General features: G+C 41.3%; 1 protein-coding gene across 1 annotated transcript in view; it reads left to right on the top strand.

Annotated features, from left to right (window-relative positions):
• The window catches only part of SLC9A4 (solute carrier family 9 member A4), a 58,986-nt gene extending 46,474 nt beyond the window's left edge, over positions 1-12,512 (top strand). Inside the window, exons 10-12 of the mRNA XM_054476324.1 lie at positions 4,796-4,927; positions 6,033-6,120; positions 12,154-12,512. Of these exons, the coding sequence (XP_054332299.1) occupies positions 4,796-4,927; positions 6,033-6,120; positions 12,154-12,512 (579 nt within the window). The remainder of the gene's footprint in view (positions 1-4,795; positions 4,928-6,032; positions 6,121-12,153) is intronic.
• The last annotated feature ends 499 nt before the right edge of the window (positions 12,513-13,011 follow it).

Consider the following 13,011-nt stretch of genomic DNA (forward strand, 5'->3'; position numbering starts at 1 on the left):
AGCAGGTCTCTCTGCAGAGAAGCTCATCCACCACACCACAGAACAAAGATGGCACCAGGATGCTGATCACAGTGCAGTTGTCCCAATTGTATTGACTACAGTAAAGATGAGAAAGTTGAGATAGTTTAGGTTACAATATTGAAACTATAATTTATAATGAATAAATGCCTGAATAAAAGGAGACATCTTATTTCTCTATTTTGGAACTAGGTATGAAATCTCTACTAGTCCTTGGGACCTGGTCCAAAGTGCATACTAAGAAGATTTCTGAGGACAGTGGATGAATCTTTCTGAAACTTTGACTTAGTTAAATAATATTCCATCTAATTAGTTATCTAACGAAGTCATATAATGAGAAGTTTTTTCAAGTTTGAGGATTTGATCATCCATTTTAATCCTAGTACTTGGGTGTGATTAGAAATGAATTCATTTTGAGGGCCTTTGGTTTTGTGACTGTGTCGTTGATCATAGTCTTAATGAAACTAAAACAAAATCACCTAGGCAAAGCTCCCCATTTTCAAAGAGAAGATGCTGAAGTCAGTGGAGTTGGTTATCTGACTTGTTCAAGGTTACAAAACAAATCCAGGTTAAGAACACAGGTTTTCTACCCACCCACCCAGTGCTCTTTTCATGACTCTGGACTTATATAATCCAATGAAAGTGAATGTTTTCTGGTCTCCTGTTTCAACTCAAAGGTCAATGATTAAGAGGAATGTGTCAGTGAAAGGCTCTGCACCAGCTGGAGGAATACAGGTCAGCACTAATGGTAGTGTGCTTAGAGTAAATTCCACGGCTTTCAAATCATTCCAAGTGAAACTGTTTCAGTAAGACTATCACATCCTGCCTTAGATAAATAATAGATAACAACTTCCTGGTTTGAAAAATGTGGCTAGCTTAGTGAGAGCCAGAGCCCATAGGGTACCTGGTACTCAGCCTTTTCCCTATGTGGATGAAGGCCAAGTTTAGGGAAAGGTCTAGAAACGGAGACGGAGATCCTAGGACTCTAATCCAGTCTAAAATAAGGTCAACTGCTCATCCTTTCTTTTCTTCCTAGGATGCAGTTTCCAAGATAGCACCCTTTTGTCTCTTTTAGTAAATATCCTGCTCATTCTGCTTTCCCGTGTTCTACTTTCTAAGCTATACAGCACCTCCCTTCCTCATTGCCCTCAAATTAAAGCACAAAGGCCTCTTTCCATTTAAAAAGTTTATTGCTGACGACCTTGGGAGCCAAATAGGGAAAACACCATTGATAAACAGAGGGCAGTTATAAGCCTATGAGGTGGCTTTTTGACTCTACTTTGCTTACTCCATAAGTCAAACTCACCAGTCCTACCCTTCCCGTCTTCCTTTCCTTACTCAGCTTTACAAAGGTCATAAGAATTCTGTCTTCCACCGCGGTCCTCTTGATCTCTTGAAGGAAAAGTCTACCTGAAAATGCAACTCAGGACAATTATACATTTACTCTGTTTCTAGCAGACAATCTACATTTTTGAGGAATGTCACAAGGGGTGTACATTAGCCATCCTGCACTCTCTAGCCTGGGTGATAGATGCAGGCCTGGTAGCCAGGGCATTTCTCACTGTTCACATCTTGAAAGAGGCCATCCTGGGCATCGGGATTTACCTCAGAGCAGGACCAGGATGAATGTAGAGTTTGACTCTGGGCGACCCTAATGCACAGTTGATCCGAAACTGAGCTGGCCCTGCTGGTTCTGTTGCTCCTAGGAGGACTCCAGCCAATTCTGTTTGATGTCCTTCGACTCAGTACACCCAGGACAGAATCTTCATGGGTGGAAAACTTAAGGGACTCACTTCTGGAGGTTCCTGGTAGGACAACCACAGAGGAAGCTCTCTGAAACACAGTGGGAATGGAGATTGAGAAACACTATTACTAAACTTAGAAGAGAAGAAACTGGCTTCAGCCCAGATCTCCAGGATAGGTCACAGATTGATGGGTGATTCCCGAGTAGCCTGGATAATCAGATCACTCTCAGAATTTCTACGTACTTTCAAAGGAAGAGAGCAATTTCGGTTTCCTTCAGCGAATAGTCAATACACATCTAGAATGCGCCGGGCATCAGGAGCACCGCACTGAATAAGACAAAGTTCATTCTCCTTTAGGGCTCAAGGTCCAGTGGGAAATGCAAGCTCCACTATAACACAGAAATGGAGGGAGAGGAGGGAAGACACTTGCATGGACATTATATGCATAGAGCCTTCTATGCTCCCTGCAGATAGGCAAAATAGAGAAGCACGTTGGTCACGGGAGGTTATGGGAGGTGAAATAGGAAGCCAAATGTCCAAGTGTTCCTTATAAAGTGCAGCCTCCTCCCAAGTGTAGGTGTAGGAAATCCTACTAGCAATACATTGTATGTATACAAACACACACACACACACACACACACACACACTGAATTCAGTTTTGTGTGATTTTAAAATTGATAAACAATTGTAAAATTTTGTCTCTATATTCCTAATTCTTGTGTTATTTTTCACAAGAGTGTCATGTTACCATTTTTTAATATTTCAACATATTCAAATGCACATAGGTTGAAGTTATCATTACTAATGATAGACAAGAATTCATATTTCAAAATGTCTTCAAAATTCAACTTTTTGGGGCAAATTCTTGTCAGATCTGTTAATTTGCCAAAAGTGGACAATAAAGAGCTCCCATTGGGAGAAGGAGAAAGTTGGATTTACCATTCCCTCATTGTTCCCTTGGCCTTCAGTTTATGCCTCCTTTTCTTTTCCATTGGAGACAGTTGTCACTGTCACTCTGTCACCCAGGCTAGAGTGTGGTGGCATGATCATGGCTGACTGTGGCTTTGACCTTCTAGACTCAAGCGACCCTCCCACCTCAGCTTCCTGAGTAGCTAGGACCGCAGGTTCACACCACCACACCCAACTATTTTTTTTTTTTTTGTATTTTTTGTAGAGATAGGGTTTGGTCACGTTGCTCAGGTTGGTCTCAAACTCCTGGGCTCAGTGATCCACTTGTCTTGGCCTCCTGAAGTGCTAGGATTACAGGTGTGAGCCACCTTGGCAGTCCAGTTTACACCTTCTTTACTACACTATTTTTGTACAATTATCTATTTTGTGAGGGTTACTTTAGTTAATAGCTAATGGAAACCACAAATCTACTTCACTGGATGCACATATACTGAAACACGAACAATGAACTGCAAGCCGGTGAAACCGATGAGGATGCCATTGTCAATCCCTTGTTGACTTGACCGTCTCATGTATGGACTGAGTGAGGGCCCACTATAAATTCATATATTAAGTACTAATAGAGCTTAATCTGTTTTGTTTGGATAAAAATCAATAGAAATAGAAGTATCAGTATTTTCTTTCTCTCCCTGTGGGGCATTTTTTGGCACTTTTTGGAGTGTGTGCACCCACCTAAAAAACACATAACCTGAAAAATGGAGCCTCTACTCCTTGGCAGGCTGCCTGTGGCCTGGCCCCAGCCCCTTCATGCCCCTCCAGTCTCACCTCTCACACACTTTGAATGAAGTACCCCATTCTTTTGTGGTAACAGACTCATTCCTGGCTCTTTTCCAGCACAGCCTCTGACTGTTCTCTCACCTCCAAGGTGGTTACCAGCTGATGTCTTAGCTCATGTGTTTTCTCTTCCTGGAATTTATTCCCAGGATAACACTCACTCATCTTTCAAGACTTATCTCAGTACACTGAACCTTTCCCATCCAAGACCGGATGAAGTGCCATTAGCCTGTACTCTATGACCCCTGATGATCCCAGAATCTTATCACTTAGCTGCACGCATAGCATCTTATCCCTATTGATTTGACTTCTCCAGGAAACTGTAAGCCTTTTGAAGGCTGTAATTCTAATTTACTCACTTATTTAATCCAGTGCCTTCCATAGCACCTGGCACATAGAGCATTTTCTCTATTGAAGTGGAACTGACTATCCCTATCACAGCATCCATCACTTGGGAGGGAGAGCCCCTGCTGTCCAGATCCTGTCATCCACCAGGACTTTGTGGTTTATTAGTGCACACAGTGTGTCACCTACTGACCCCTGGCAAACTGAGCATTTGTGTCCACCTATAGTGGACCTATAGTGACCACCAAGAGGGAGAAGAAATTTCAGTTCAGCATTTTGCAAACATCTATCTGAGGACTGACTAATGTTGGCCTAGGGTCCATGACAATTTCCATTGGTCTGGGGGAAAGGACAAGGAAGAAATTCTCATAAAGCTAAATTGATTCAATTTGAAGGACTCTTTTTTTAAATCTCAAATTATGTTCTTCCTGTGACTTTGGTTAAGAGACTTTCTGAATTGATGATAATGGTGATAGAAATTGTGTGTGTGTGTGTGTGTGTGTGTGTGTGTGTGTGTGTAGGTATCCTTAATTGGCAAAATTAAAAAACAACAACTCTATGGAAATTCCCAAAGTAGTTTAGTTTTGTTATTTTCCTTTCTTATTAAGTTCACTGGCCTGGCATCAAAAATATGACCTGGAAAGGAAAGTGTATGTATGGGGCAGGCCAAGTCTGTGGGTAACTAAGAGAAGGACCTCTGTAAGGATTAGAGCAGAAGGCAGAGGCTCCAGCCACAGGTCCACCCTGAGAGCAGTGACCTGGGGTCATAGACTTTTCTTCTTGGGGTTGAGGCTTGTTCATTCGTAATCAAGGCAAATGCTTAGCTGACCTCCAAGGTGCTCACCTGTTCTCCTGGTCTTAGGTTCCTGATGTTTCCATGGCTTCCTTGGCTGAAAGTTGTATGGAGGAGTCCTTACGTATTTGACATTCCATTTTCTCTGCAGACCCTGTCCTACAACAAATACAACCTCAAACCCCAAACAAGTGAAAAGCAGGCTAAAGAGATTCTGATCCGCCGCCAGAACACCTTAAGAGAGAGCATAAGGAAAGGCCACAGCCTGCCCTGGGGAAAGCCGGTACATTGGGGCTGGGGACTGGGACATTCCTACAGTCTGCAAGTGTTTCTCACCTGCTGAGCCTGTTCCTGTACAGGATCTCACATGCATGACCATCGATGTTTAAACAAACAAACCCCACCTTGTTACCTGAGAGATACTAAAGCAAGAGTGTAGGACACCAGAGCAACCTTTTTCTCTGGGTTTAGGGCCCCAAGGCATCTGCCCACAGGGTGCTTCCCTCCACAGTGGGTCAGGGACTGCAACGCAATTGATGTGCTGTGAGTCCAGACCCAGACCTTATGGTGACCAGGTACTGACCATGCCCTTCAGTCCTCATGGTCAGTACCTGGTCACCATGGGGTCTGGGTCTGGACCAGACCCTCTGACCCCAGGATGCTTACTTCTCTCCCAAGAAGGTATAGGAAGGGATTGGTTGTTACCAAGACTCCTGGGCTCACCTTCACATCAGCCACTCTGTTCCTGCAGTCTTCCCATTGGAGGCCATAACAAACCAGTCTTACTGGCAATTTGGATGGAGGCTGGGTGAGAAGCAGACCGTAATCTCAAACCTAACCACAGTGGGGATATGAGAGTAACTGAAAGGTTGCTAATGGTCTATTTTATCATGAGAGGGAAAGGAAATACATATTGGAGACTGGCGTGTTCTGCTTTCTCAAAACAAAAAACTAAAAGCCAGTAATCCAAACAAGATGCCACAGAACAGGTCTGTGTTCTTCCCCTTATTTTATTTTATTAGTTTTGAGACGGAGTCTCGCCCTGTCACCCAGACTGGAATGCAGTGAGTGGCGTGATCTCAGCTCACTGTAATCTCTGCCTCCCGGGTTCATGCGATTCTCCTGCCTCAGCCTCCTGAGTAGCTGGGATTACAGGCGCCTAACACCACGCCCTGCTAATTTTTGTATTTTTAGTAGAGACAAGGTTTCACCATGTTGGCCAGGCAGGTTTTGAACTCCTGACCTCAGGTGATCTGCCCTCTTCTGCCTCCCAAAGTGCTGGGATTACAGGCGTGAGCCACAGTGTCTGGCCCTTCCCTTTATTTGCCATGTAAAGCTCTTAATTGAGACAGCTTATTCTGCTTTTTCTTTCTACTTGCTACCCACAGGCTGGCACCAAGAATATCCGCTACCTCTCTTTCCCCTACGGGAATCCTCAGTCTGCGGGAAGAGACACAGGGGCTGCTGAGTTCTCAGGTAAGCTGCACACCTGGCTGCTCTGCTGCTTTTCTGTAGAGTCAGATGGTAAATATCTGGGGGTGTGGGCCAAGAGGCAGCATTAAGAACATTATGTAGGTTACTTACATGATAAGAAAAAGAAGAAAACAACTTCTTTTATAGATGAAACTCAGAACTTTGTTTATGAACACTGAAATTTGAATTTCATATAATTTTTACTTATCATGAAATATTATCTTCTTTTAACTTTTTTCAGCCCCTTAAAAATGTACTAACCATTTGTAGCTGACAGGCCATACACAAAGAGGAAGTAGGCCAGATAGAGCCCAAAGGTCATAATTTGATCTCATCTTGAAGAAATGTGAAAGGGGTGTTTCATTGAAGTTCTAATATTCACCCACCATTTAAACATGAGCAGAGTTCTCCAAAGCTGGTTTAATGTCACTAAAATGATTTCACCAGATTTACTGATTAAATGTTTTCCATTTAATATTTAATTATTAAGTGGAATTCTTAGAATTATTGAAACTTTATTATTCTAATAAAAGCAAAGTTACTATTTTTATATGTGTATAAAATGATTTGCTATTAGCAAAAGGTGACATAATATATGTAATATGCCATGTTATCTATTTTTATTTTCCTAATTTTTAAGTGTTAAAATCATGTTGGAAATTCAAGTAAACTAAACATAAAGGATTTTAGTATTTAATCTTTAAGGAGTATATGTAATTACCTCAAAATGAAAATTTTTTCTGATTTAAAAACATACTTGATACAAAATCAAAATCATTCAGTGGAGAAAAGCATAAAAAAGAAAGTTAAAAGCATTTGCAACCCTAATGCCAAGGTATAATCACCATAGAATGTTTTGGTGAGCACCCTTCTAGAATTCTTCCTATACCTGCCTGATCCCACACTACCCATACTGACACCTCCTTCCACAAAAAAATCACAAAAACATTGCATCATATTATACATAAAAGCAAAGTATAGTCGTTGTTTTGCAATCTTTATAAATTGCCTAGTTCACTGAACAAATGTTGTACATAGGTTTCCATGTCAATAGATGTGGATCTAATACTAATTTTAATGAGTTAATAATAGTTATATGCATGTACCAAAGCTTATTAAGCTAATTCCTAATTAATAAATACTTCAGGTATTATCAGCTTTTAATATATGATACATATTAAGGACATAATAATGATACATATTAAGGACTCTGGACCACTAGTGATTGGTATTTTCACAAATAAGCAATTATTCCCTTAGTATATTTTCCTGGAGGTAAAATTTTGAGGTCAAATTCATATAGATTTAAATTTTTACATATATTGTCAAAATGCCATCACAAAAGATTATATCACTAATTTGCCCTCACAACAACAGTCTGTAAGAATGATCTTTTCCTAATACCACTGGGCTGTTGTCAAACTTTTGAGTAATCTGTGATATGGTAGCATAAAATTTATATGCCAGATTTAATTTTCATATGAATCTCTTTGATTTTTAGTGAAGTTGAATATCTTTCACATTTTGGAAACAATGATATTTCTTGGGGTGAAGTTTTCTGTTCCTGCCTTTGCTCGTTTTTTGTTTTGTTTTGTTTTGTTTTGTTTTTTTCTATTTGGTTGTTGATTTTCTTGAGATGAATTTGAAGAACCCTATATAACAAGGATATCATCCATTTTCTCTCCTATATGTTGCCAATGATTTTTTTATTTTTTTGAGATGAGTATCTCTCTGTCACCCCGGCTGGAATGCAGTGGAGCGATCTCGGCTCACTGCAACCTCTGCCTCTTGAGTTCAAGCGATTCTTCTGGCTCAGCCTCCTGAGTAGCTGGAATTACAGGCATGTGCAACCACACCTGGCCAATTTTTGTATTTTCAGTAGAGACGGGGTTTCACCATGTTGGCCAGGCTAGTCTTGAACTCCTGACCTCAGGTTATCCCCCGGCCTCAGCCTCCCAAAGTGTTGGGATTACAGGCGTGAGCCACTGAGTCTTGCCAGTAGTTTAATTTTTTTAAACAATCTTCCTGGTACAAATAACCTGGCACTATTTTTGTTATTTGAGTGAGAAAACAAGAAAGTGTCACAGTTCTTTCTTTTTTTTTAATTTAAATTTTTTTAGAAAAAAAAATTAAAAAGGGACAGGGTCTCCCTATGTTGCCCAGGCTGATCTGTAACTCCCGGGCACAAGGGATCCTCCTGCCTTGCCTCCTAACATGCTAGGATTATAGGTGTGAGCCACCACGCCTGGAGGACAGCTGTTTCTTAAGAGATGAGCATCAATACTGCATACCTATGGTAGCAGGAGATGACCATGGAGCAGATTCATTTGAGCACTAATGAACAAATCTTAAATAAGCATTATAAACAAAATACAGCAGAACATTAAAAGTACAATACACCTTGCAAAGTGGGGTTTATTCCAGAATTTGAGAGCTGTTTAACATTTGGAAACATACATACATTATTCACTAGACTAATAAATAGGTCACAGGATCCTAGCCTTTTAATGGATGTCCTCACTAAAGGATATCTCAGTCACACTTTCAGTCAAAGCCATAAAATGCCAGGAAAAAATAGACAGGATCTATATGAAACAAAAATAAAATTCTACTTCTCCACACTGTCATTTCTGTTCTATAAAGAGGATAATATTGGTTCCCTCCATATGCAATTGTATTGTCCTGATGTGAAGCCAGTCTCATACATGCAGGATATACATATGAACAGGTACATAAAGCTGCTAGAACAGAGCCTGGAACCAAGTAGATGTGCAAGAAATACTAGTCATTATTACTATTACTTAGGGACTTAAAGAAGGCTTGACATGGGTAAATACAGATGTTCTTGGAAAGAAAGACAACGCTTCACTATGTCAGTTCTACGTGAATGAATTCAGACTTGGAATGAACTGTTAGTCCTAATGATTTCTTTTCTTTCAAATATACTCGACTGGTTCTAAATTTCATCTAGGTGAACAAAGAGAGTAGTTAAACTAGAAATCTGAGGGAAAAGTAATGAAATAGCACTTATGTTAGCAGTTTTCTTTAATAAGTTTTAAAGATGGGAAATCAGTGCTCTGCAGTATGTTAATGGGTCATATGTCTGCAGGATTTTATACACTTGTTCTTATTTGTCATGGAAACTTATGCTTATTTATGCAGACTCATTTCTGGCTTGCTTGGAATTAACTATACTGTGAATAATTTGTAATTTCTGTGGTTATGATTTATGAAAAATAATAAACCATGATACATTTGAAAAGGATTATAATGGTGATCAGGATAAGTCTGAGATAGTCCTCAATGTGTAGCCAAGCACAATTGATCATTGGAATTCTTCTCTCCAAACCCAAAGTCTTTCTGCACCAGGAGAATGGCTGGAGGGGATCTAGGGGAGACAGTGGAGAGTCATGCTCTGCAGGCAAGCAGTCCCTGGCTAACCCGCCTGAAACTTGGAGAATGCTTTCTTTCCTAGCTCTCCCCTTGCCCTCCAGGGTCAGGACTTTTCTTGTTCTGGATGTCTTGGAGCTCCATGCTGGTTTGGGGGACTTCACATGCTCTTCTAGGGCTCTTTTGCCTTTAGGGCTCACTTGGTGTTATAAGTAGAGAGGTCTTGACTGGAAACCTCTTATATGACCCGAGGCTGCTTAGAATCCATGTGCATCAAGGCCGATGAAAAAGCTCTGGAGATGAATGGTGGTGATGGTAACACGACAATGTGAATGCACTTTATGCAATGAACTGTACACTTATTTATAGTTAGATGAAAAAATGGTTAAAATGGTCAATTTTATGTTATGTATATTTTACCACAAGTTTAAAAAATGTGGAGGTGGGGAGGGTTGCACTCCGAGTCTGGGTGTCTGAACAGTGTATCCTGCATCAGGTAGTTCATCCTCTGTGTGTTGGGACCCACCCTGTGCTGAGCAGAAGCACCTTCCTTATTTCTCCTTTCATGCCAGGGTGCCCATATCCAGAAGTTAAGGCTGTTGGTCAGGTAGGAGGTAAAAGAACAGATACTCAGATTTTGTTGCCAAAGTATCCACTGCTCTGCCTGGAACTGCACTGCCTGGGTGCCCATGTGGAGGAGAGTTATGCGAAAAGGACAAAACACAGTCCTCACTCTTCCTTTTTCTGCCTTCTGCTTTCCAGCCAACTTCTTCCTTCAATTTTGGGCAGCTCTAAGCCAAGTGAAACTTTGCAAGTCACATACCCATGCCTCTTCCTAGAGCTTGGAGTTCACTGTAAAATAACCCAGAGGGTGGTTACGAAACCGAAACAGTGACCAGGGTCTGTCCACTGTTGGAGCACTCAACAGGAAAGGTTGGAGTGAAAGAACAAGGTTTGGGGACAGAAGCCTCCAGGCCATTGTTTCCTTAGCTAGTGCTTCAAGCACCAAGGATCCAGAGGGACTGGTCCCAGGCCTTGTTGTAGAGCACATGTTAAAGGAGAGTCAAGGAAAAAAAATGGACAGATATATAGATATATTAATTAATGTTTTCTTTATTGAAAGAAGTTGGTCTCCTTTGCCCAATTTCCAAGTTAGCTTCTTAGTATAATTTGGTCACATTTTAGAAAAACATTATTGAACAGGATATTTTAAGATTTTCAGGTGTCCCACATTCTAAATACATTTTTTCAAGTGTAAATCTTTGGGCATATTCATTCTAGATATGGAGTTTTTGTTTTTTTTTTTTTTAGGAGGGAGAATGAGAGAAAGAACATGGCTTTCAGATTTAAATATAAATGTCTGAAAATACCTAAATTCTTTTTTTTTTTTTTTTTGAGATGGAGTATTGCTCTGTCGCCCAAGCTGGAGTGCAGTGGCGCGATCTCGGCTCACTGCAAGCTCTGCCTCCCAGGTTCACGCCATTCTCCTGCCTCACCCTCCCGAGTAGCTGGGACTACAGGCGCCCGCCACCATGCCCGGCTAATTTTTTCTAGAAAATACCTAAATTCTTAGGAGAATTTTTAAAGGGAAAATAAATTTATAAGGCTAAGACTTTGAGGAAGTGAGAGTAAATGATATATGTGAGAAATATTCCTTTGAAGATGTTTGCACATTGAAGTGGGGACAAGGCAATGTCCTAGGCATGGGTTAGGGGTCTGGAAGAGAATCTAAGAGGGGACATTGCATAGACAGCTGCTGGCTCCCCTCTCATGAGGTAGCCCTCCCTCTTACATGTGGATACACATGTAAGACAGCAAGGAGACCTGATGGTAAGAAGTGGATTTGAAGCTGGGTAGGCTCTGCTCAAACTCTGGTCCCATATTCACCAGCTTATGATATTGAGCATTGCTTAACCTCGTGAAACCTCAGCCACTTTACCTGTGAGATTCATAACTTTACTCACCCAAAAGGGCCGCTATGAGGATTCAATGGCATGATATATATAAAAGGATTAGCACAGTGACAGGCATATAGTAAATTATCAGGAAAGGGAAGTTCTCATCAAGTGCCGGTCACAGTCTGTCACCTGCTTAGTCCTCTGAAAGGAGGGCATCCGGTCACGCCCTTGTCTCTGCTGTGGCTCCCTTCTATACCCCTTTCTCCAGGATTGACTTTTTCTATATCAAAGGATTGGAACTCAGATGTTATGCTTTCTGGTAACCACTGATTAAAAAGCAAACCAAGATAAGAGCAACTACTTTCAGATGGCTGCACCACATAGCCTTGTGTGTAGCATTGGCTTTGGACAAGACCAAGCATCTTTGTGTCCCATGGTTTATGTCTATGGCCAACTGATCTGATTCTGTAGAAAGACACTACCTTACTTACCTGGGGAGACTGGCTTGATACACCATTTTGCATGCATTTCTATTTATTTATGACACTGCACTTATAGCTTCTGTCCTCCCATCTGCTTGGGGCAGTGTCCTCGAGAAGGAAAAATTGTGCTGATAAGAAAGTTGAGTGTAGAGCTGAAACCTCAGGAAGAGCTTTGCTTCACTCTGAGTTCCTGCCATGTGGATATTAAGTCTTAACTCTGATCTTAAGTCTTGTTCTTTCCCCTTCTTGCCATGATGTTTTCCTAGATGATGACAGCAGTGATGCAGGATCCCCATCCATCATGTTCAGCGCACTCTCTCGGATAGGGTCACTTCAGAAGCAAGAGGCACAAGAAATAATACCGATGAAGAACCTACACAGAGGAAGGAAGGCATTCAGCTTTGGTTATCAAAGAAACATAAGCCAAGAAGAGTACTTGGGTGGAGTAAGGAGGGTGGCTTTAAGACCCAAACCTCTGTTTCATGCAGTGGATGAGGAGGGTGAGTCTGGAGGGGAGAGTGAGGGCAAAGCCTCTTTGGTTGAGGTTCGGTCGAGGTGGACAGCTGACCATGGACATGGCAGGGACCATCACAGGTCCCACAGTCCTTTGCTCCAAAAAAAATAGTGTTATTGTCCACAAGATTGTTTTGGTGTTTCTCAAGAGTCTGTCTTCCTATAACTGTGAAAGGAGGATTTCTGGAATTCAGAAGAGAGCTATTGAGTTTGCTGTGTTGAAGCTATTAAACGTGGATCTATAAGAAGCAGGAAGATTTTTTCCAAGGACTGGGAGCAAACTTGCAGGCTCTGCCATGTACTTATTGTGGGGTACCTTTAGATGAATTCCCTGTGAGTGAGAGAAGTTAATCACCCCAGGAATTAGTCACTAAGAATTCCTAAGAACTTTACATCAAGAACACTGGATCCAAGCCATATATTGAAACACAAGTGTGATTGGTCAGTAATTCACATTGCCAATATGCATATGCAACTTACAATCAAATTAGAACTAGAAGAGACTTTGAAGTCACCTGACTCAGCCCCCTGTGTTTACAGACAAGGACATGTAGTCCAAGGTTGCATGGTGAGTTCACAGTCGGATTGTCCTCCCTCCAAACTGAAACTAA

The sequence above is a fragment of the Pongo pygmaeus genome, chromosome 12, assembly GCF_028885625.2.
Source record: "Pongo pygmaeus isolate AG05252 chromosome 12, NHGRI_mPonPyg2-v2.0_pri, whole genome shotgun sequence".
Taxonomy (NCBI): Eukaryota; Metazoa; Chordata; class Mammalia; order Primates; family Hominidae; genus Pongo; species Pongo pygmaeus.